Below are 26134 nucleotides of genomic sequence, written 5' to 3' on the forward strand. Positions count from 1 at the left end.
AAAATACCATGATTTCCACCCCAAAACGACGTCGTATTGAGCTTAATGCAGATAAGTTATCTGCAGTAATAGCAGAAAAAGCGAACCCAATAATGAAAATATTTTTGGACAAGCCTACGCATAGAATAATTTTGCCTCAATTAATTAATAATCAATTTAATTTGTCTTTTGGTAAACAATATACAATGTAATTATGATGTAGTAATTTAAAATAGTGTTTTAATTAATAGTAATCGTATTGTAATTTACAATGTCATAAAACTTAACTGTAAGAAAAATAAGTAATAAATATTGAAAATTGTAAACATTAATCTTTAATCGTAATTTTGATTTATTATATTTATAATAACATTAATTAGTAATGATTAAACTCATAACAATTGTTTTAAGTATTATGTAGTTACATATGTAAGTTTAGTAATTCAAACCCTAACAATTTGATATTATAAGTTAAATTATTAATTTTTAGTTATAAATTAAATAATTGAATAGTCAGTAGTTTTGGTCACGTTGGGTTGCTTAACGCGTTCATTCACATCATTAGGATTGACGGGTCTGTTGTCGTCTGATTTCTTCACCAGTTCCAAGCACGCGGCTTAGGTGGCATGGTGTGCCGCCAGTGTTCATGGCGGGACTGAATCCGTCAGTCAACCTGACGCGGTTGACTGCTCTACAATAGTCATACTTTTCAAATGTATTATCAACTAGAGATACTTTTAAAAATTGACCGTAGTACGGTCGTTTTGCCTATATGTTACATTACACTTTTCAGTTATCACCAGTTTGATATTTAACAGGTTGTCACCTTGGCTGAAACTGAATCGTCTTAATGTTAAGTTTCTAGATGTTAATTAGTTTTTTTTTTACATAGACCTTAATTTCTTTTTTGAGACAAGTTAGCTTTTGGACATTTTCACAACCTTCAATTTTTTTATTCGGCCATAAAATTAATCTCGAGTAGAGATTTAGTCCATGTTAATTGAAGTTCTTCACCACTTTACAAAAACATATTTGTGGAAATCAAACTAAAATTATCTTTTTACCTACTCAGTCTGTGTTGCTAGCTGAGATACACTTGTTGGGTAGTTTTTATTTTTGTACATACTTAGTTATCATATATTGAAATTTTTATGAAATGAAAGGTATTTTTATTATCGGAAAGGTGTTTATCAATAGTCACTTATAAGAGAAATTAATATGCTATAAAATATATAATTATTAATGTATATTTATGATTTAAGCTTTTAGGTTGAGGTGCTCGTAAGTTTAATTCTTATTACCCCAATGTTTTACTAAAAATGTCCACAAAATATTGTTAAAAAGGCAACTTAGGGATGTTAAGAGACCTCAAAGAAATAAAAGTTGCCTAAAAAAATAAATTGAGGTTTGCTGGAAAACAAATGTGACATTAGAAGTTGCGAAAATATATAACTCACCAACTTTAGAGAATTTCGCATTAGAAAAGCGACGAAAATGTCACGGAGAATGAAATCAATCTGATACCATATTAGAAATTTTATAAAATTAAAGTTATTTTCATTAATGGAATAACGTCTATATTATATATAGACGAATATTAGTAGATAAACAACTAAGACAGTAGCAGTTATCTTTATCCTCATTCCTAATTGGCTAATACTACCACAAAATCAATAGCTTATTGTTGTATTTTATTCATTCGCATTGCTCTGTGTTATCTGTCACTAGAAAAAAACAAATAGAGGTCTTGGCTGCATAGGACAGCAGAACAATGAGATGTCAAGATGGAGAAGTGCATGCATGGAAGGATTTTCACGACATTCAGATTCAGCCAACGTCCTTGAAAATGTAGAAAGAAGCGAAAGGACCACAGTTGTGACAGCTTCTATCTATAGCATGCATCGTCACTTTCAGCCTCATCTTAATGGCCAAAACACTTTGCTGGTTGGTTTCAGACATGAGGTGGTAGTTTCCCCAAAGGAATTCAAACATGTGGCTACTGATTTAACTTTTAATGTCTACCCCACTAGTACAAAGGAATACGAGTACGGTGATTCTTTTCTCTGTTACAATATGTACTTCCCTGTAGACTAATTATTTAAACAATATTCTTACTCATGTACATTTTTTAACACATTTTCCTTTAACTAAAAAAAAACAGAAGTGTATGGATAACATTATTGTTATCTAAACTTGAAAACTAATGCACTCAGGTAAGATTAGCGAACATTGACAATTCATCGGAGATATATATATCACCAAGTACGTGGATCAACTAGTGAGTGATTGTTTCAATTTAACTAGTGATCTTGTGTTCGAATCCCTGAGAACGCAAGCAGCTGTATTAAAATTTGATAGAGAGAATTTTTGTTGTCTATGTGGTTCTATTCAGTTCAAATCAAACTAATTGAGTAATCCATTAATTGATGGATAATATATAAAGAAATATGTCTTATTTTAACAATAGAATAGAATATGAAGCTTTCTCTGCGTTACAATATATACCTCCTCTACTTATACAAAAAAAAATAAAAAAAAATATATACCTACTCTAGAGTAGTTACTTCAACCTTCATCATAAGTACACCCAGATCCGTTCCGTGATTCTGTCTGAGTATGATGGTATCTCTCAACAATTATATTTAAAGAGGCTTTCTTCAATGAACTGTTTATCATCAGTAAAAGGTATTAAAATTTCAAAGATTTTTCTTACCTTTAAATTAAATTACAGAATGTTTACAAGTTCACAAAATTACAAAAGAATGACTACGCAAATTGCAAAAATAACAGTGAAAATATTAATATCTGAGTTATAGTCTTTCAATAGAAATAAAAATTTAGATACAAAGGTCAAATGAAAAGTTCAAAAGGTGTAAAGATCTTCAAGTTTTCTTGTTGGGCTCAAAGACACACTTGATTTATGGAATCTTCGATGGACCACAAGTCCGGGAACTCCATTTTGAGTTTGGATGCGTCTATTTCACTGTTAAACCTGGGAGCAACTATGACCTTCGTAATTAAAATTCTCCCATTGTTATCAAAAAAAAAAAAAAAAAAAAAATTCTCCCATTCAAATTGTGGATCAATGTAATTATTGTCCAATTCCAATATCTCATTGTGGCTCTCCAAGTGTGAGGAATGAAGTTCTACATTAATTAGAAATGTATTAAGTGATAACGATATAAGTGGAAGGACAGATTAATCTTGCCGTAAGGTGAATTTGTCTTAAAAGTGAGCAAGTTATGTGCACTCTTAAATTTCGTTAGGTTACTAAGAGTAGCCTTGTCCAATGGAGAAGACACATCATCCCACCAATCAGGGTCTATTAGTACATTGTCATTTTAAGTCCTTCCTCCCAAACAAGCAGCCAGAGCTTTCAATCATCTAAGAAATATCTCTAGGCGTTTGAAGGTATGTCTTGAACAAACCCAATAACTTCTTTTAGAATTCAAATTAAAGACCCTGCAGATGTTCTGTGTCAAATCTAACACGCCCATTTCCTTCTTAGTGCCAATATTGTAGACATGGCCAATCACTTGTCTACCGTGGCGGATCCAGGAAATTAATGAAGAGTGAGCATTCAATAAGTTAAGTATATATAGATTTGGGTCTGGTCTGAAATGCGACTTGCGAGCAGCGGTTGGCTGGCTGAGTCTGGTTGAGATCTAGATCTGGACGAATTGCAACTCAACTAGACCCATGATGGACGAAGAAGCAAATGTTCCAACTTCCAATAACTGAGTATGTAGATGCAAACGATGAGTCTGGAATATAGCTCTTTGCTGTAAGGTTTGGATAATGAAGATGGAGGAGAAAAAAAAAACTCACAGGAAAATAAAATAGAAGGAGGGAAATTAAAGGGGGTAAGATATCGTAACAACCAACTAGGGTTACTACAAATCAATTTCACCGTTAGATCGATTATGTTGATCCAACGATTATATTTATTTCTATATTTGTATGATTATGATCCCCATATATGAAAAATCATAACCATAAAAAGGTGAAAATAAATATAAAGTATTAAATATGAGGAATTATAACCATACAAAGATAAAAATAAATATAACCGTTGGATCAATATAATCGATCTAACGATGAAATTGATTGGTAGTAATATTGGTAGTAACCCTAATTAGTTGTTACAATATCTTATCCCAAAATTAAATTGAAAAAACTTGAATTTTAAGAAAAGAGTATTTTTGCATCATATTTTAAGGGTGGGCACTTGTCTCCTTTCTCCAACCTAAACCTGTCTCTGCTTGTGTATGAATTGTATGCTTCTTCAACCCACAACAGAGATAGCTCTTCACATTGGATCCAGTGCCATGTATATAGCCAATTTCTCACTTTTCATGGTCAGAACTCAGAAGAATGAATTTGGGGACAAGATTTTTCTATGAAGTTAACTTCCCACCTTTTTCTTTTTCTCCATTTTTTTTTTGCTGCAATCAATGACCTTGGTTGGGGGAGTGGAACGTCATTTCATGTGTTAATTAACATGATCACGTCTTGTGAGAGGTGAATTCTTTTTTGACAAGAAGAAATGAATCGAGACATGTCAGTATAAAATAAGTTTGGACTAACAAGATAATCTGAAATTTTTAGCTCACTCTTGAGGTAGGACGGACTAATTTATTTTTTAGTGAGTTGATGTGAAGGCGTGGCGTTTGCCCCCCTCTAAGTGTAAAGCTTCTCTTTACATTTCGGAACATGAGTTTAAAATGTAACGGAGTTTGTAACGAAAGATAAAAAAAAAAGCGTAGAGGTTATTTTGGGCATTACAAAATCTTAAATGACAGAGAGACCTTTATTATAGTCTATAGACTCGCTATATTACATTTGGTTTGTTCGTTAAGAGTTCGTAGCATTCTGTAAAGTGGTCGAGGCTGCTAGGGTTTATCGTTTTTTCTTTACCACATCGCTTCAGGTTCAGATTTCTCTTCTATTCTAATTTAGTATTCTTTTCCCTAACCGTAAGTCATTCAAACTATTAATATGTTTTTTTTTTAATTTATTCGAAGATTTGTTTTTTTTTTTTTCACCTGCAATTTGTTTTCTTCATTGAAATTCTCGGGTTTGGGTTTTTTCCCCCTTGCGTTTCTGATCAACCCCCCCCCCCCCCCCCCCCCCCTCTCCTGCAAGATTTTCACGGATATACGAATCAATTGCATCGTTTTTTTAGCACATGCCATTTTGTACGAATTTAAATTCGAGTTATTTAATTTGTGTTGTTTGTGACCGTGTAGGTTCTTGACTTCTTGTGAAAGGCTGAAACGATGTCTCGCGTTTATGTTGGTAACCTGGATTCTCGAGTTTCTGAGAGAGATCTTGAAGATGAATTCCATGTTTTCGGAGTTATACGGAGGTAGCGGAAGCATTATTTATTAAACTTTTTTATTTACATATTTAAAGAATTAAGGTGAATCTTGAATATGTTAGTCTTTGTTTATAATTCTTGTCATGAAATGTATGCCTTTCCTCTAGATATGGTAACTTTTTTTTGTTCCTGGTTCAGGATTGGAGTCCGTATACTATTGTGGATGAACTGGGAGTACTCTCTGTAGTTATAGAGTCATAGATATTAACAACTGGGCCTAACTGTGTTTTCTCTCCCTCTAATATTGTAGTGGGGAATATACAAAATAAAACGGTTTTACGAATTGTTTGGTGGTCTCCAATGATAATTCATCTTTTTTTTTTTTTGGTCTCTTTCATTATATTAATTTTTTGTCATGTGGTTCAGCTCAATTTGATAAAGAGGGAATTATATGGGGGTTAATACAATTCAGCGTGGAAAACTAGTTCACAGAAGCTCTATAATTCCTAGATAGGAAGTCGACTAGCTTTCTAGGCCTGAAGTTTGCATCTCTGCGTTACAGTGAATTAGGTCACCAAGCAGTATCATATTTCTCAATTGAATTTTAGACTCGTCAACTTTAACATTTTCTTTACTAGTTTGAATGTTGATGGAAATTTTGAATGGATTCTTCCTGTTAACTGTATCTTTTAAGCTTCATACTTCTTTATAATAGATATTAATTTATCTCCAATCTGTCATTTATGTAGTGTGTGGGTTGCACGGAGACCTCCTGGTTATGCTTTTATTGACTTTGATGACCGCAGAGATGCACAAGATGCTATTCGTGAATTAGATGGTATGTTTAGAAGCATTTTTGAAATGTATTCGAATGCCATTATTTATTTTCCACATTTTCAAAGTAGTTGATTCTTCTTGCATGCTAATGTATTATTGTTTCCCCTTCTTTTCTGGTTGATTTGTTGAAGGGGTTTGCCTCAACTTCACTTCCTTTTTTAGTCTCCTATGAGGAAGCAGATGCTCCCTTTCTTTTACTTCTGCATTCTAAATATCTTATACAAGAAGGCGTGCAGTAAAGACTGCTTTGTACAATATGACTGCATGTAAAGGCTAATGAGAATTTAGAATGTGAACAGAGGAAATGCACTGCTTTGGAGGGTTATGGCAAGCTACACATCTGTGACTTAATTCGTTTGTTTTTATGAGATGTGTGCTACTACAATTAACCTGTGGGCCATGTGCATGCTGCCTGTGTTCTGTATATGTTCCTATGAGCAATTTGTGCTGCAATAGGTCATTATTGATCATTGGTCAAATGAGCTTCTGAAAATAATATGGTAACACGAATGCTGTTTTGTAAAGAACCAATTCAACCCAAAAACTTAAGCTATTGGGTGAGGTTACATTAATGATTTTATATATCTCTAACACGCCCCCTCACATAAGAGTCCATTGAGCTTGAAGGATGGATGATGCATCAGGCCCAGCCTTGCGCTAAGAAATTACACAACAGAAAATAGGGGGTGGTGAGGATCGAACCCGTGACCCTGAGACTCTGATACCATGTAAAAAACCAATTCAACCCAAAAGCTTAAGCTATTGGGTAAGGTTACATCAATGGTTTTATATATCTCTAATATGTCTTTGCTCAGAATGATGAACTTGTTCTCCTATATGTATATATGATATTTTATCATTTTTTGAACCGGGGGCGGGGGGGGGGGGGGCGGATTATGCCACCAGTATAATTTTCTTGTCTTACTGTTTATTTTGTACTTATTTAAGTGTATGTCATCTGTGTTTTTAAATAACAAGTATTGTTATATAATTTAAATTTCTTATAAACTGATCTTTCCTTTTTGCTAATCATTGTATATTCTGTTTTTTCTTCTTGCTGAAACGATCAATCTAAAGATTGATTTGTTTCACACGGTTATGGTTCCATGCCACCAATTTGTCCTTTTCAATATTTATGTGCTTGAAATTTATCTTCAATGTGATAATTTTTTTGGTAGTAGTACTTTTTTGTTTAAATTATCGAATATGATTCTATATTTCTTTTACTCTAATCAACGGAAAGCCATTTGGGTTGATTGCATTTCCCCTTTTATTTACTGTGCCTTTTCATTTTTCTTCCATGGAGCAGGTAAGAATGGATGGAGGGTAGAGCTTTCTCACAACTCTAGAGGTGGAGGTGGTGGTCGCGGCGGTCGATCTGGTGGTGGTGGTGGTGGTGGTGGTTCTGATTTGAAATGTTACGAGTGTGGTGAACCAGGTCATTTTGCTCGGGAGTGTCGCATGCGTGGCGGTTCTGGAAGACGCCGGAGCCGCAGTCCACCTCGATTCCGCAGGAGCCCAAGTTATGGACGAAGGTAAGATTTCTTTCTTTTGATACTGTCTACAATTGTATAGATATTTGTATTTTCCTGAAGACAAAATTCATGATATTGTTTTCATTATTTTTCATATCAAAGTACAACTTGTTAGTTGAGTCACCTGCTTTTGTAACAATGTTATTTGTTATGGTTTAAAATTAAGTCTACCTGATCAGATGATTCTGAAAAGTAACAAAAAATTGAAAGCTTATGTGGTGCGAATAATTGTTCAATGCATATTTATTAAAATTAAGTCTACCTGATCAGATGATTCTGAAAAGTAACAAAAAATTGAAAGCTTATGTGGTGCGAATAATTGTTCAATGCATATTTATAAGTGTTATATTTTCTCTGTTATGTTGTTTCACCACCTTTAATAAATACAAACCAGGAGTTACAGTCCTCGTGGGCGATCCCCTAGGCGTCGCAGCTTGTCACCTCGTGGACGCAGCTATAGCAGGTCACCTCCTTACCGTGGGCGTGAGGAGCTAACATATGCTAACGGGTTAGGTTCCTTCTCTCTGCCAGGATTTATCTTGGTATTACTTCATGGTTGCCAGTTTAAATAATGCACCTGTGAACTGTTTTAAATATTGATGGATGTGGGTAGCGTATAGTTTTACTTTTTCATTTGTAAGGTCTTCTAGTTATTTATATAATTGCTGGAAATTGTTTTTTTGCTTGGTGTTATTTGTAATGATATTAGGGTGGGCCTGATTTTCTATTAGTTATTTTTTATTTTGTTTTCAGGAGAATCTCGTAAGATAGTTTGCATGAGCTTTACATCAGAAAGTTATGTTGCATGAGTCTAATTTGTGTTGAAGTAAATAGTGTTTTTAAGATACAAAAGGAGTATTATGCTCTGGATAATACCCCTACACTCTTTTTTGTCCCTTTTTACAAACTGCTTGAGGTTGCCCTAATTTTTTGTGGCATTTTGTCTTTTCTAAGTCTGTTAGCTGTACAGGTGAATGACAAATAAATCTGCTAACTGGAGTAGGACCTGGGTGTTTGTTTGTTTTTAGTATGAATCCTTCATGCTAAATTGTGTGCTTTTAGTTCCTTAGTATTAATTCTGCAATCACTGTTGTTGCTATGCTTTTGTGCTGATATATGATAATGTTCAATAATGTGCAGAAATGGCGTAAGGGATCGACAACGAAGCAGAAGTTGATTTTAAGAGTTGTTAACCGCGACTGTTAAGTGGATAGTGAGATTTTGTTAATCTAGTGTGCTTCAACTGCAGTATACGTCTGTTTTATTGGGCAATGCCCTGAGCTTCTACTCTGGGATTGGTTTAGTTACTTTCTTGATTTCTTAGCTTGTGTTCTTTTATCTCCTCGGACTTCTTGTAGTTTCATTGCAGGTAAAGAGAGTCTTTTTAAGTTATTTGCTGCAAATTTGTTATGAAGAGTTCAAGATTTGCTAAAATATATGCTTTTCTTCTGTGTTGAGGTGTCTTCTGGTACTGCTTCCTTGGTTTTGTGCTTCTGCATTCACTGGGATATCGTCCCTGGCTGCCCTTCTCTGGGATGGGATTTTCTATTTTTGAATGGTTGTTAGTCCCAGCCAGCTACATGCTTCTGTTTCATTGAGTCTCGCTACTTGTGATGTGCGCGCCTCAAACTCTAATAGCGTATGTTTTTATTAAATTATAAGGGGTTGACGGGCTGCATCAAATACTTCAGGGAGGTAATTAATTACATATGTTCTACAGAAGTTGGGCTTATGGGTTTTTTCTATACATGTGATATATAGATCATCATAATGAAACGGTAAAGTGTGTTTAATGGATAATCAAAACTTGATGCTATGTTTTTTTTTAGCATTCAACTTTATTCTCATAAATTATATATTTTGAATTGAACACCTATGTCCTGAAAAATCCTAGCAAGGTTGATTATTTTTTTGAATTTTGCATCAATTTCGGGTCCCTAGTTTTAATCCTTACAGTTGCCTGACCTTTGTTGATTATTTGGTTAGCTCTGCCATGTTATGTGATTTTTTTTCTTGAAGAGCTCGCCCTGGTGAAGAGGTGATAGTACACTTTTGATTCAGCATCTGGTTTGGGTTCTTCCAGCTGGATGATTTGACCTACTAAAATTTGATATTCACCTCGGTTTGATTTAATATTTACAACGGATATTGTTGGCTAGGAAGGTGAATTATGTTGAGATGGGTTCTGAGTTGTGGCTGAGCTGGGCATCAGTTTGTGCCTTTTTTGACTTGTGGCCTCTTCTCATCTGTGTTTCCGTGGCCTATACATACTACGTTATCTGTCTTTAAACTGGAAAATCTGAGTCGAAAGGGATTCTTTACTCCGTGTTTTTGAATAGTAAATAATTAACAAAACTGGAGTTTACTACAAGGTTGGTACTTTATTGTGTTGTAATTATTGTAGTTCATCAAACATTTTATGTTGTTTTCACCAAACAAGATGTTAAGCTTGCAATACTGTTACTGAAGTCTGATATTTATGGTTTAAGAATGTTGCAGAATTTACGTGCCATGAATTTACTCCCTCTCTCTGGTTGAGTGTATAATAAGAACAACATTTAAACTTCCAAGTTCTGCAACTTTTTAATATTAAACGGGTAAATATTTGGTTTATATTATAATTTTCATGTGAAGCAACCACTCGTTCGGCCTCTATGGGAATCAAGATCCGTATCCTTACACCTGAAATCTGATCGATCATTGAGAGAATTTTACCTCAAAAGCTATTCAAGTGATACGATGGTCTAAAGTTCATATAAATTTTACATTTGTAACCCATATAATTATTGTGCGACTGCAAGTCCTATATTTTGAGTAGGATTTTAACATCCCATCAGTCTTCGCAGTCTTTGTCTTGGTGCTCACACGGATTGGCTTTGTGATAGTCTTTTATTAGTCTTGGGTGAATACTGCAATACCAGTGTCACTATCTGTGCAGCTCGATTGTAATTAAGAGATGTAGCGGAAGGTTGTAATACTAATTGATATGAATATTGAAAAAACCTCATTTCAAAAATTAGGTCAAAAAGTAGAAAAGCCCTAAGTTTATATAAATTTCATATTAGTAGTGAAATTTCAAATCCCATACCTTAGTAGTAGGATGGTAACAAAATCCCACTACTCCAATGGACTTATTAACCTCTGCCATAGAGCATGCAACACACTATCAAAGAAATGGACAAGCTGAAGGGTGGGGAAAATATCTGCATTGTAGCCTGATCAAGAGCCCATCTTTCAATACCAAGTAAAGCGGGCACCCAAATCAGTTAAGATCCAGCCTCGTAAATTCTAACAAGTATCCATCGCCAATTGGAACTTTGTAAGGCCTTATACGTAATATAAAATTTGATCTTGATTTAATTTAAAATAAATCCTGAATTTAATTTATTAAAATTTAAAGTTAAAAACATTTTTATTTGTATAATTTTAAAATAAATTTACTTGAAAAAAATATTACAAATGAACATTGCTGTTTGGTAATCGACTGGATGTGCGCCAGCCCTATTAATACGAGAAGTGATGTCCACATTCTCTTGTCACATTAAAGAGAGAGGGTACCGTAGCTCCCACTAAGACGTGCTTCACGTTTTTTCTTTTTTTAAATTTTAGAAATGGGCGTTACAATCCAAATTAAAATTAGGATATACTACAAAGTTTGAATGAAGACTTATAGTGATATCTACTGTTAATCGGTAAATGAAAGACTAACACAAGAATTATACCAAAGAATAGACCCATTAAAGAAGGCAATTCATTGTTACAACCGAGTTAACTTTAGTTGGCTAACTTGCTCATTGTAATCAAAGATTTCCACTTTATATTGATATTATTTTTATACTCAATAGTTTCTTGCACGTCTAGCAAGAATATTGGTCACATTCTTGCCATTGATTCAGAGTCATCAAGATTTAGGACCCACTCAACTATATTTAACTATTCCCTTGATTATTTTACTACTCCCTTGATTATTTTACTACTTTCTATGTAGTACCGATACTGACACGGGTCATGTGACACGATACGACACGACACTCCGACACGTTAATTCTGAAAAATATTAGATTTCGACATGTTAGGACACGTTTTGATATTAAATAATATTTTTAATTTATGTAGTGTATGTTATATTTAATATTCAATAATTTAACAAAAAAATGAAACTAAACTTATGATATTTATCAATTTTGCAAAGAAACATAAGATATCTCAAATATTTATATTAAACTCAATAAAATGATAATCGTAATCGAATCTAGTAATTGGAACTAAAAACTCAACACAACGAAACCTTTGAACTTTTTTTTGAATTTCTATAATAAGTGTTAAAGTGTCGAGGAGTGTCGGAGAGTGTCGGACACGACACATCATGATTTTTGAAGTGTCGGTGCTTCATAGACTACTTTTATATGTTCAATGTTGTTTTTAAGAAAACACCGTTTACTATATGAGTTTTATTAATCTCATGTTAAAGGGGATAAATTATCTCATGTCATAAAGATAAACTTGTGGGCTCTATCACCTGAAAAATAAAAGGAAAAGAAAAGAAAAAGGTGGCGCAGTTGTCAAAGGGTGTGTAGGAAAAAATGTATCACATGTAACATAAGAGTAATTTTTCCCTTACTATATACATTTGAATTAACATTTGATATGTGCAAAATTACGTTTTCTCTTGCCAATTTCCCTTTTCTGTTTCTTTTCTTAAAAAACAATAATTAAATCCAGGAAAAGACAGTTATATTTACAAATTTTTGTTTACAACTTCTTACAAACTACATTATGTATTCTGAATAATACACTTACTTAGAAATATACTCTGTCCGATGTATATTGTAATTTGTAAACAAAATTTTTGTAAATATAATATTTTCCTAAATATAAATATTAAATATTGATTTAAAATGGCTTCTTCTAAGCGGTTAAATTTCTCCAAAACAGACAGATGCCTATGAGCTATGTCTAGATTTTATCTTTCGTTCTTAGCATGCTACATCTATGTAGAATATTCCTGAAAGTAAACACATAGAACTATGGGAAAAATATGTGTCATTTTAAAAGATGTAAAGTTGTGTTATTTTAAAAGAGAGAAAAAGATAAAAAAAAAAAAGGAGAGAGAGTTGACAAAAAATTAAAAGTGCGGGTCACACTTCTTTGTGAGAGTGAAATAACATAAATTATGTCATTTAAAAAGATAAACACTCTTCCTTGAACCTATCTATGAACGTACAAAATAAAATGAAGTTAACAGAAGAGCATGTGCTAGGCCTAACTACGTTTTTGCCGCTACTCATGTTTTTGTCTTCACTACTACAAGTCTACAACTATGACTTGTCATGGTTCCCACGTTCCTGTTACACTTTTATTTATATTTACAAAGTACATTGCTGGTTATTTTGTTGGGCATGACTTAGCAATCAGATAACAATTTTATTTTTATTTTTTTTGTCATTGGCGGGATAAGTAGAAAGCTAACTGGGGTTCCGCTGTCAGATAAACAGGTGAGGGTCTAGGGAGCCGCCCTGGCAGAGTCCGGGGGGAAGTGCCCTAGACTAGTAGAGTCTAGGTACTGTCTCTGATTTATTATAATTTTATTTTTATTTGTAGTTTAGACTTGGGCCTATGAATAACTGTTATTAGAATTTTTTAATCTTATTTATATTCTCCTTGCAGACTGAGGGACTTGTAACTAGGGGTGTAATGGGTTAGTCCGGTCTACAGGAGCCTACGGTCTCTCCTATATTAGGCCAGACTTGGCCTATTACAAAAAGTAAAATACAACAAATATAAGCTTTTAAAAAAATCTATTTAGAAAATAGGTCATAGGCTTTTTTGCACATGTCGAGCCTATCAGCCTACTTGACGACCTATATCACATTATTTATTTTAAATAAAATAAATAAAATTATTATTTTAATAATTTTGTATAACAAAGTAATATTATTTTAGTTTTTCTTTAAAGGGTTCGTTTTTTTTTTTTGCAGTTACTGTAGATAAGTTATCTGCAGTAAGCTCAATACGACGTCGTTTTGGGGCGAAAATCATGGTGTTTTTGTAATTTTAATTTATTTCAGGATTATTATAGTCTTTATAATTATAATTTTCTGATCTTTCAATCCAAACCGACGTCGTTTTGAAAATAAACACAGATAACTTATCTGCATTAACTGCAGAAATATTTTTCTGTTCTTTTAATTGTTGAATGTTTAATAGGCTTAAACAAACTAACAGGCCTAGCCAGAGCTTTTATTTTTTAAATATAAGTCAGGTCAGACAAACTTATAATATGGGGCCTATATAGTCAAGGCCAAACTCAATGTTTTTTTATACAGGGCTGACCTATTTAAGTTAAAGCGTAGCATAGTAGTCTATTTATACCCCTACTTATAACTATTGACGGATGAATATAATATAAACGAGGTAGCCTATATTGGATGAACTAGGTAAATCAGTGTGTCATCTTTTCTGTTTTATCAGTTCGTCTCGATTTCCAACATATATAAGTTGTGTTAGTGGGAGGCCGTTTTGGTGGTTACTTTTTCCGTTGTCTGTAGAAGCAAGTCAACTGTCAACCCCGTAATCATCCAAATCCAAAAGCCAAATATTTGAGGGTTGAATCAAAGCTTATCTCTACCCGCATTACTCCACTTTTCCCTTTTCTTCAAAAGCAAGGAAATTTCTGTTTCCCTCTCTCTATTTTGGTTGCAGTGGAAGTACAAGACGCGTTTAAAGGAAACGGGAAACCAAATAGAGTTTGCTTTTCTTCAATGTGGTGTTGTAACCTGCAATGCACTCCTTACTACTAGTTTCTGTGTGAGCATTTGACAATAGTTCATCATAAGAATGGAACTCAAAAACGAGAAGCTAGTCAGGTTAAGTCTCTACCATATTCTCTTTTTTTGTTTTTCCATTCCCATTACAATTTTGCATAGATTTGATTACTGGGTTTTAAAATCTTACAGGTTCTCCAATGATGGAAAGAAGAATCTTGAACATCCTTGGGAAAATATAGACAACGCTCACAAACCCCATGAGAAGCCATTCCCAGTGTACAAGATTCAGACAGCACTGAATCCTGAAGGGAAAATTAGAAGTGGTGATAAGAACAGAATGAATCTCAAAATTCCCACGCTTGGAAAGTTTAAGGTTTTCCCAGAAAATAATGAGCCATGGAATAAGAGAATTATTGATCCTGGAAGTGATATGTTTTTGGAGTGGAACCGAGCTTTCCTATTTTCTTGCATACTATCACTGTTTGTTGATCCACTGTTTTTCTACCTTCCCTCAGTAGCAAATGAAGGGAATTCATCATGTATGGCTACTGATTTGAATTTAGGAGTTGTTGTGACATGTTTCCGGACATTTGCTGATGTTTTCTATCTGATGAACTTGGCCATAAAGTTCAGGACGGCCTATGTGTCACCAAGTTCAAGAATTTTTGGGAGGGGTGAGCTTGTTATGGATTCAAAGTTGATTGCGAGGTGGTATTTGAGATCAGAGTTCTTTCTAGATCTTGTGGCTACACTGCCTCTTCCCCAGGTACCACAACTGCTTGAATAATATGTTTAATGTATAGGAAATTGAAAACTTGCAATATTATGTTTACTGACAAATTCATAGTGGTTTGGAACAGTGGAAGCTTTAATAGTTTTCATATGCTCTATGGGATAACCTCTGATGATTAGACCATAGTTTGAGTAAATTAATAATGGAATGGATATAGTGTTCTTTTCTTTCTGTGCAAGGTTGGAATATAATCTTATGTTTATGCAATAACAGATTCATATACCTTTCGGCCTCTTTGCTTGGTTTTGTTATCTGTCTTTATATTTTGTCCCTGGAAGTGATGATAAATGACATTGTTGGCTTTTTTTTTGTTGGCAGATTATGATTTGGTTTATTATGCCAGCAATTAGAAGCTCCCATGCTGATCATACCAACAATGCTCTTGGACTCATTGTTCTACTTCAATATGTCCCCAGATTATACTTGATTTTCCCATTAAGTTCCCAGATTATTAAAGCCACTGGTGTAGTTACAAAGACGGCTTGGGCTGGAGCTGCTTACAATCTTATGCTTTACATGTTAGCTAGTCATGTATGTTAAGTTTTCTTCAAATAACAATTTGCCTTTCATAGTTTAAAAAAGTTAGTTAATTATCTCTCAGCATTTCAGATATTTACATTGGTCCAACTCCTCTTCTTGTAGGTCTTGGGGGCATCATGGTACTTGTTGTCAATTGAAAGGCATGCTACTTGCTGGAAATCTGAATGCAGAAATGAAAGCCTCCCTATAAAATGTGTTCTTAAGTACTTGGATTGCGGTACTTTAAATAATGATGATCGCATGAAGTGGGCAAACACTACTTCTGTGTTTGGTAACTGCAATCCAGAAAATAGCACCAGTTTCAGATACGGAATATTTGGAAAAGCAGTGGAAAATAATGTTGTCTCCTCTGCTTTTATAGAGAAGTATCTCTATTGTCTGTGGTGGGGTTTGCAGAACTTGAGGTTTGATTCTATGTTTTGCTATTTTTCACTTGAGTATGGTTTGGCTGAAGGAGTTCTTTAAACAAAGACTATGGCTATGGAAGATGATGATCTTTATTTATCCCAAATTATTTTTTGTTTTAGTAGAAGCAAAAGCTTTGGTTCTAGATAATCAAATATCTTTCTTTACAGATGAAACTTAGCTGAACAGCACATGTCTATCTTCACTGATTCTTTGTTTGTTCACATTTGATTGATCTATTCCTTTCTGTATTTTCAGTTCCTATGGCCAGGGTTTGCCTGCAAGCACATTCGTTTGGGAAACTTCATTTGCAATACTCATAGCTATTCTTGGTCTGGTTTTGTTTGCCCACTTAATTGGTAACATGCAGGTAATTGGATTTTTTCAAATCCTCGAATCTGTAATGTCAAAATTATATTATTTTTTTAATAAGAAGTTATGTTGCTTTTACATTTCTTTACTTGCTCTAGTGCTTGGAAGTTCCATCCAGTATCCGTTTATGTTTTACTAAAACCATGACATCTGTGAATTCTTATGTCTTCAACACAAATTCTGAAACAGTTGCAATGCTTTGTTTTCTTTGGCATTCTCATATCAAAAAAGAGTTAATAATATCATGAAACAAGTTCTTCTTAGATTACAATGCTTCCCATGGACATGTCAAGAACAAGCTTCCAGGTATTGTAATTATATCTACTGGCTAACCAGCAACCTCAGCTCTAGAAACATATCAGTCTTTTGATTTGTTATATGTGTATAATCTACTGAAAATATTCCTGGAGGTATCCTGACTCTACAACCATCCTAAGCACTCTTGAACTTGTCAATTTTTGTTATTTGGCGTTGTTGACTAGAACACCTTGCCAGAATTTGCTATGTCATATGGTGGAACTTCAATTCACAATGGTAAAAATATATTGACGATTTGACGTGTATGGAGGAACACCTAAGCATGCTGAATCTAATGCAGGCATTGATGCACTTAAGTCACCATAAATTATTACAACTGCAGACATTTCAGTTTTAAAGCTTTTTATGGATTTCAATAATTGCAGACGTTTCAGTTTGCATGACTTTATGTTTTGTTTATGGTTATTTCCGTTTTGTATCAGTTTTTAAGATCATTGATAGTCCTTTGTTGTCAGTTACTTTTTGTATTGCCTTTAAAAGGCTGGTTAGAAGGATGTGAGGAAAGACTTTTTGATTATTGAAGAATGATAATATAGCAGAAAATTTCTGTATTTTCCTGAAAGCCTATTTTCCCTATAATTTTGCATCAGACATATTTACAATCTATTACTGTGAGGCTTGAAGAGTGGAGGCTCAAGCGACGTGACACTGAAGAGTGGATGAAACATCGCCAGCTTCCACAATATCTCAGAGAGCGTGTCCGAAGATTTGTTCAGTACAAGTGGCTTGCAACTCGAGGGGTTGATGAAGAAACAATCTTACGAGGCCTTCCTACAGACCTACGTAGAGATATCCAACGTCACCTTTGTTTGGACCTTGTTCGACGTGTAAGTTCCTCTAAACAAATATTCATTGCATCAAACTTTGGAACTTTGAGCATGAAATCAACATGTAGAAATGTTCAATCATTTTTTCTCCATGCTTTTGAACTATATTAGTTTCTTGAAGTTTATGATACATCATGTAATGGCTTTCTTTCTCTACCAATTATAGGTTCCCTTTTTCTCACAAATGGATGGCCAGCTACTTGATGCAATATGTGAGCGGCTGGTATCATCCTTGAGTACTCAAGGCACATACATAGTTAGAGAAGGTGATCCAGTTACAGAGATGCTTTTTATCATTAGAGGGAGACTTGAAAGCTCAACCACAAATGGAGGAAGAACTGGTTTCTTTAACTCTATTACATTGAGGCCTGGTGATTTCTGTGGAGAAGAGCTACTTGCATGGGCATTGCTTCCAAAATCTACTCTCAACTTGCCTTCTTCTACAAGAACAGTTAGAGCCCTTGTAGAAGTGGAAGCCTTTGCATTAAGAGCAGAAGATCTTAAATTTGTGGCCAATCAGTTTAGACGTCTCCACAGCAAGAAGTTACAGCATACCTTCCGTTTCTACTCTCACCATTGGAGGACATGGGCTGCTTGCTTCATTCAGGCTGCTTGGCGGCGGTACAAGAAGAGAGTGTTGGCAAAGAGCCTTAGCTTGAGGGAATCTCAGTCCTTCAATGATGATGAACAAGTCAGGGATCAAATGGAACATGAGGAAGAAGACCACAGTGCTGTGACTTCAAACACTGCACAAGTAAAACAGAACCTAGGTGTCACTATACTGGCTTCAAGATTTGCAGCAAACACAAGAAGAGGGGTTCAGAGGATCAAGGATGTAGAGATGCTCAAGTTGCAAAAGCCTGAAGAGCCAGACTTCTCAGTAGAGCCGGATGATGATTAGCTTAGTGCTGCAATATTAATTAATTGATACAGCTACTATTTCCAAGGGCCAAGGTCTAGAGTTCCATACCATCTTCCAGAGTTAGAAATATCATTCCTCATACAAATAAGCTGGGTCCATACTATAATATGTGTGCATTATTTGTTTGTTGATGGAGAAGCTTTCAGGTTGTCTCTTAACCTGTAATTTTTTATTTTTGGGTACATAAGGCCAGGACTATACTTTTGAATTGAGATCCCATCAGAATTAACATGGTTGATGACCATAGGCATCAACTTCTTGCAGGAAGTTGCTTTTGTTTGTGTTGTCAGCTCGCTACTTCTCCTTCACAAAATCGATTTTCCTCTTGTATATTAGAATTCCTTGACATACTTTACCATACAAGATTGCTTGTATACTATTTAGTTAAATAGTTATATCCTATTTGTTCCTGTCTTGCCACATAATTTTAGTTCTTGTTTATCTTTATATTTTTTCTTGTAATTTAAACATATAATTTGCTTCGGTGGCACTTTAAAGTACTACTTTGATACATTATCATAAACTTTTTCATGTCATGTTCAGATTAAAGTGCTCATACAGTTTTGAATGCAAAAATTATGTTATCATTCTTCTTTTTCCCCCGGCTTTAGATGCAGTTCAATATCATGACCGATACATCCATCCAAGGGCCAATTCTGTCCTTAAGCATGTTAACAGTTGGTAAGCTGTGGCGTCAATAGATTCACAATACCATAAAGCATATTGGGTCAGTGATGTAATGTAAATCTCACCTAAAAATCAGTTTTAAGAACATGAATCTGTTAAGGGGCCACATCAGAACTAAATGATGAAGCTACTTGAGATTTTTTCCTTGCTATTTACCTGCCGACACCATTTTATTTATGAAACTCATAGTCATGCAATTCAACCACAAATCATATTGCGTAAGTAACAAAAAGGAAAAAGGGTGTGAAATAGAGTTGGGGGAATACAATTTATTGTTTACATTAGAGAACAATGAATGTACAGAAAGATGTCCTGTTTTGCACACCCCATTTACCATGAAGGCACCTATGACTCAAGACGTATCAAGCAAGATGCATTCCACTCGTACATTTGGAATGGTAAAACAAGAAACTTGAATCGGAACTCCCAATCCCAAATACAACCCAAGAACACAATGAAGAAAATTGAAGATTTTATACACCGACCTATAACAGATAACAAGAATTCAGTACCTGTAAGAGTACAATGACCAGTGTCCTATATGGAATACTTGTGATGAATCGTGTGAATGCAAAATGGATAGAGTTGAATAACAACAGAGAAACCCTGTAGGGTACTTGCAATCAATTATGTGTTTGCTAGACCTGTACTACGAATTTCAGAAGAAAAAAAGGGATTTAACTTTCCTCTACTTCATTGCTCATTTTGCTGCTGGACTATAACTGGCTGATAAACCAGTAGAAGGAGTTTTCCATTTGTCTCCTCTTAACTGTTTTGAATGAAAACTAGCTCATCTGCTCACCAATCAAATCAAGACCCACAAGGAGGAAGGTCACCCCTTGGAAAAGCAGAAAGTAGAAGTGAACTCCTTGTGCAGATAACAGACTCCTGACAGAAGCTGTGAGAAGGAGGAATGCCAAAGTCAGCTCTTTCTTATATATCTTATTAGCTTTCTTGACAGGTGCTGGAGCTGCTTCTTTGTGTTCCTTAAATTGGTGTGACTCAATGAGTTCACTGTCAGAAGCTCCTCTATGAATCTTTTGTTGTTCTATTGACTTACCTTCCTTTTCTGCAGCAGCCAGTAAGTCGGACTCTGATGACCTGCCAGCCTTCTTTGTGACAATCCATTCATAAGAGCTGCCCAATTGGAAGAGTCCAGATACCATTGCATTGAATTTGGTGACAGACATGGTATTTTCAAAAAGGAGGTAGGGAACAATAAAAGGAAAAGATTTTGGGGCAGGAAGAATGTTAAGGAAGGACATAAACACAGGTACATAGCAGATCACCCATAAAGGAAGTTCTGCCTCTGGGACAAACATGGTTAAAGGAAGAATAATGCAAAATAAGGTGAAGGAGTAAAAGGGAAGGATTAATTTCCTTAACAGAAAAAATAGCAGTATTAAGTTTGCTTTCTTCCATGCTGACACCTGCAGTTAAAGAGAATTTAAGGCCCTTAAGTGTTGGAAATCGACAATCACACAGAATCGAGAAAACAGAAAAAGAGATAAGAGTAGAGAGATTGACACGATGATTTACCCTGGTTCACCCAATATAGGCTACGTCCAGCTTGTCTGTACTATATTCACCTCACCGCCACTCGTTACAAGTCTCTCGGTTTACAAGGCAAATATAAATAGGATTACAAGAAACCCTAACAGCAGCTATTCATGGGCCCAAGCCCAAACTGCTAAGAAAATTACAATAGAAACAGAGGCCTAAACATTACCTAGCCTCTACGGGCCTGGGGGCGCTGCCCCCCGGACCCCCGCCCGCTCACCTGGGAGCGGGACCCCAGTTGCCTTTCTGCTGACCCCAACAATTAGGGCCAACATCATCATGTGAAGTATGAGTCATACCCAACATTAAGGCAGTGCATAATACAAGCAATACTTGCAAGCTATCAGAATTAGCTCCTTTTTGTTTTTTGTTTTCTTCTAATTACAAAAAAAAAAAAAAATTGCTTTTCTTCATCACTATTCTATTTATTACTTAAAGCTGAGTATCAGATATACCTTAGATCTTAAAATTGCTGGAAGACACAACCTGAAAAGGTGCATAGGACCTGAGTGCCAGCGGTGTTGCTGCTTCCTATAAGCTTCATATGACTCAGGAACTTCACAAAGTACCTGAAATTTTACAAATTTAAGGAATTCAAGAGAGTACTTCAAGGATCTGAGGTGAACATAAAAGTTTCAATTCAAGAAGGTGACAGAACTAGTCATATCATGCATATATAAGAATATTACTCTACCAGTACATTATGCACTGCAACATAAAGGAGACATGGTTGAAAAAAAAAACTGTCATTTATGATCACCTTTACATCATTTAGGAAGATAAATTTCCAACCATTGAGATGAGCTCGGACAGCAATGTCCATATCTTCTACAGTTGTCCTCTCCAGCCAGCCTCCAGACTCTTCTAGGGCTTTGATTCTCCAAACACCGGCAGTTCCATTGAAACCAAAAAAATTGAGGAATACCCCATTCACCTGCTGTTCTACCTCAAAATGGAAGCATAAATTAATGTTTTGGAGACGAGTCAACAAGTTCTCATCCTTGTTCACAAAAGACCATCTAGCTTGGACCAAACCTAGCTCAGGATTGTCCTGCAATAAAAGGCATGGACAGATATTAAAATATGCTAAACACACTTTCCAACAATCTTTATTGAATATGTTTCATGCTCTTTAGTTAACCTTGAAATGTGGCACAGTTTGCTTAAGAAAATCAGGATTTGGTTGAAAGTCTGCATCAAAAATTGCAACAAACTCATAGTCTTCAACATAGTCACAGCTCATTGCAGATTTAAGATTCCCAGCTTTATATCCAGTCCTGATTAAGCGATGCCTATAGATTATGTTGATTCCCTTTTGGCTCCACTTAGAGACCTCCCCCTTAATTAACCATTGTATGCTCTCATCATCGGAATCATCAAGTACTTGAATCAGTAAACGATCCCTTGGCCAGTCAATTTGGCAGACTGCAGAAATAGACTGCTCATACACCTGCATAAAGTCGGTGCATGCAAAGTGAAAAAGAAATTATACGTTTATCCAGTTAACTTTGTATATTGTCATAGATTGCTTAAAAGAGTTAAAAATTCCTCAACACAACATAACATCACGAGGAAACTCCCCCCACTACTGATAAGATAAAACTTATCTTCCCAATTATTAAGATATGGAGTGTAAATAATGCTATCGATACTATACATTGTTTTCACGAGAATTCTTCTAATTCTTTAAGCATTGCAAAATTCTAAATTCTATCTTCTTAACATTAGCAAAATTTATTCCTGACGAAATAAAAAAAAAAAAAACTAGTTAAAATTAGTATATTGAAATTTGCTGCTAGCTTAAATACTAGAAACAAACAACTTGAGTTATTCAATAAGCAAAAGTGGAATACAGAAGTTTGGTGTTATACCTCCCTCTCGTTGCACATTGGAATTTGAACCAGAACCATGGGGTAATGGCATGCAGATCCTTCGACATCATCAATTTTGAAGGGATCCCCATCAATCATTGGCTTAACCTTCCTGTATTTTATCCAAAAGCACCCCAAGCAAAGAACCATACGATCCACAGATTGGATAAGAAACAAAACAACACAAAACTTTGAAAGTGCCTGTATAAGTGGAGCAATGTACTCAGCACGAAACGTTAACCAAGCAACATAAGCCATGTGGAGCAAACCTTCCAAATCCGAAGTACGAGGAATGTGCAACCTAGGATTCCCAAAATGCCAACCTTGTAAGTAAGCAACAACCTCAAAGGTCAGCACTGCCAAGGAAATCACTAGGAACACTCTAATGACTCTAAACAGCAACTTTCCTTTTTCCAACTTGTCACTCTCATTCTCCACAGTTACACCTTGTCTATGAATCAACCTCTTCTTAATGGCTCCGAGCAATGTCCACAAAACAGTGGCAACCCAAGTGACACAGCCAACAGCATGATGAGCCTTGAGAAGCAACACCCACGTGACTTGCTTAGCATTCTTGCCGCGGCTTTTCTCTACTGGCCTGAATGCAGCATCTGCACTATTAATCTCCACAACAGAGAAAGTGGGGTTCTCCATTTTCACCACCAAGGGTGTTCCTTTCTGTGTATCCTTGATCCACCAATTGGAAAAATCCAATCTTGGAGCCATTCCAACAGTGGAGGAGGATTGGATGTAGATTAAAAGTTCACACACACAATAAAACAAATATATTATGTGTATATATATAGATATTCACAGACTCAAGACACCAACTTCATCAATCTTGTCGAGTACACATGATGCTAAAGAGTAAAAGACTCAGATCTGGAAAACCCATGAAAGAAACAAACACAGACCCACAGATTCCGAGTTGCTCCTATTGGAACTGAAGGAACCCTCTTGAAGGCTCAGCATTTAACAAAATGCAGCATTTAAAAGCAAAGAACGTGAATTGAGTGAGGCTCTTTTGTAGCACTGTGATGGAACTCTAGAAGGAACCTAACATGGGAAAGCCACATTATGAGGGAAGGTATCTGCAGCTGTAAGACTGAGACACTAACTTCCAAGTGGGGTTTTCCCATCTATTTGACTCCCCAAGAATAAAGACAATTACAACGTGATCATAAGCTAATCAAAATTAGCAACACTTTACTATGAGAAAAACACCTGAAGGAAACACTGTTGAAATGGTTCACTCACTTGCAAAATATTTCATAAATGTGTGAGTTCAAATTTTGCTGACCAATTTAAAAGACTTTATTGGTGGATGATATATAATTTTTTTAAAAATCTTTTGAGCTAATGAGAGACTGGTATCTAATTTTATTTAAATTTAAAAAAATATTAAAAACAATTATTGTTTTAAACTGAACATATAAAAATATTTTATTTTTAATTTAAAGTGTGTTACACTTTTCATTAATTAAAATTTAAAAATAAAGAACTTTACTTTCCCTTTAATAAAAGAATTTTTCTCATATTTTTTAAGATATCCACGTTAGTACATTACAAAAAGAGATCATATGTCGACCCACTTGATAGAAGGAATTGAAGATTCGGGGAACAATGTGATTTATGAACTTCGCAATTAGCATAACAATCTTTATTTAGAACATTTTACTGATATAATGACAATAACAATGATAACGAGAATAATAATAATGCCAATAGCCAAGGTTGGGATGCGAAGCGTGTAAAAGGCTAAAAAGTTTACGGTGAATGTGACAAAGACCATGTACCTAGAAAAATGACATAATAAGGTTAACCGGTGTTTGGTAGGAGTTTTTTCTCAAGATACTCAAGTTGATATTGATATTTCAAATGGTTGATGTTTGGTATAAGTTTTTAAAAAATTCATCCAGTAAATTAATTTGTTCATTATTTCTGGTTTCTTTGAAAATTGTGATGAAAAATACTGTTTAAGAATATCACTTTCAAGGTGATATTTTGAAATTACTATCAAAATGAAAAAAAGGAGCATGAAGTTGATGACAAAAATGATCCTCTTCTAATCCTATTCGTGTACTGTGCAATATTATCTAGTTTGTTTTCATAATTTCACACTATTTTTCAACAATATTTTACTTTTAATCAAATATAGACTCAGAAAATATTTTCCGATAATATTTCAGCCTACCAAATAACATTTTTTTAATTTTCCTAAAAAACTCATTTTTCCATCATATTTTCAGTAATTATAATTCTCCAATAAAAAAAAATTCTCCTTTACCAAACACCCATAAAACTTTCAACATATTTTACAGCTACATTTCATTATTGCTTGAAAATGACACCTAGATTTGGACGATTATAGGCCTCGAGGGGTTAATGTGCATTTTTATAAATGAAAAACACTATTCAGTGAGAAATGGAAGCTTCTTTAGGAATATTCCTTTCTTCTTTTTAACATTATAGTCAAGGCACCAACATGGATAAAAAGAAATATTTACTAAGACACCTCACTCCAGCTCAGGTCAAGCCATTTTGTGCATTTTAAGCTATAAAGTTATAATTATTAATTAAAAAAGTAAGAACACAAGTTTTAATAATTTTATAATTTATATGTATCATATAATTCGATCTTTTTCAACAAAATTATCACATAGTAAATTTTAATGATTAATTTTTTAATCAATAGTTATAAATTATAATTCTATACATTTTTAAAGGGACATGATCATTTAATACTAGTATCAAATTTTCTAGTTTGACACTAAATTTCAACCATTGAATTATGTCAATTAACAATTATAATTTATGGGATCACATTTATTATTTAATCAGTAATTCTTAATAAATTATAATCGTCAATTGACACAAATTAACGGTTAGAATTTAATGTCAAATTAAAAAATTTGACACCAGTGTTAAAGTATATTATCCCTTTTTTAAATTGCAATTCTTTTTATTTTAATATATTAAATTACAATACCCAAAGTTGTTGGATAAGCATTGTCCAAAGTTATTGATGCTAATTTACGAACATGCAGTGTGTTCCTTGTGAAACTGGAATGAAAAGGAAACGTATAAATTAAGAAGGGACATGACAGTACAGCTTTGTTGCTGGATCCAAAGTCTAGACTCCCGAGTGAATATGTTGCAATGAGCACATTTAGTTGCCACCAGAAGAACATAATTAATGCTAATGTAACCAGAATAATAAAGTGCCACCAGTTTCAGATAAGCAAATAACTGAAGCATTTATTGCGCTAGGCATTTACACATTATAACAAGATCATGTAATTAGAGATATTATGTTGATAAATTTTGATGCAAAAGAACTAAATAATAGTAATCAATCAAAGATTACAAAGTCAGTCACGTATGGATGGTTCATTCATTCT

General features: G+C 34.6%; 3 protein-coding genes across 4 annotated transcripts; 2 read left to right on the forward strand and 1 right to left on the reverse strand.

Annotated features, from left to right (window-relative positions):
• The first annotated feature begins 4782 nt into the window (after positions 1-4782).
• On the forward strand, positions 4783-10139 carry LOC133285993 (serine/arginine-rich splicing factor RSZ22-like). 2 transcript variants are annotated; one of them, XR_009748074.1, is made up of 7 exons: positions 4783-4909; positions 5229-5347; positions 6049-6137; positions 7446-7671; positions 8066-8179; positions 8812-9040; positions 9130-10139. XR_009748074.1 is itself a non-coding variant. In XM_061483323.1 (6 exons), the coding sequence occupies exons 2-6, from the start codon at positions 5259-5261 to the stop codon at positions 8846-8848; spliced, it is 555 nt and encodes a 184-aa protein (XP_061339307.1). In that variant the 5' UTR covers positions 4783-4909; positions 5229-5258; the 3' UTR covers positions 8849-9063. The 2 variants fall into 2 exon arrangements, 1 of the variants encoding a protein (XP_061339307.1); XM_061483323.1 differs by lacking the exon at positions 9130-10139 and having other exon boundaries at positions 8812-9063.
• Positions 10140-14508: 4369 nt separating this feature from the next.
• On the forward strand, positions 14509-18594 carry LOC133286004 (probable cyclic nucleotide-gated ion channel 14). Its single transcript, XM_061483336.1, has 7 exons — positions 14509-14537; positions 14628-15204; positions 15550-15762; positions 15874-16175; positions 16435-16546; positions 17457-17693; positions 17860-18594. Exons 1-7 carry the CDS (start codon positions 14509-14511, stop codon positions 18592-18594), a joined length of 2205 nt encoding a protein of 734 aa, XP_061339320.1.
• Positions 18595-19719: 1125 nt separating this feature from the next.
• On the reverse strand, positions 19720-23459 carry LOC133285999 (probable xyloglucan glycosyltransferase 5). The gene is made up of 5 exons (XM_061483331.1): positions 22734-23459; positions 22004-22312; positions 21623-21913; positions 21318-21431; positions 19720-20732 (listed from the first exon to the last, which is right to left on the reverse strand). Exons 1-5 carry the CDS (start codon positions 23457-23459, stop codon positions 20088-20090), a joined length of 2085 nt encoding a protein of 694 aa, XP_061339315.1. The 3' UTR covers positions 19720-20087.
• Between the last annotated feature and the right edge of the window lie 2675 nt (positions 23460-26134).

This window comes from Gastrolobium bilobum, unplaced genomic scaffold (genome assembly GCF_033153095.1).
Source record: "Gastrolobium bilobum isolate Gb01-03AN ecotype WA unplaced genomic scaffold, APGP_CSIRO_Gbil_v1 utg1863, whole genome shotgun sequence".
NCBI classification, from domain to species: Eukaryota; Viridiplantae; Streptophyta; class Magnoliopsida; order Fabales; family Fabaceae; genus Gastrolobium; species Gastrolobium bilobum.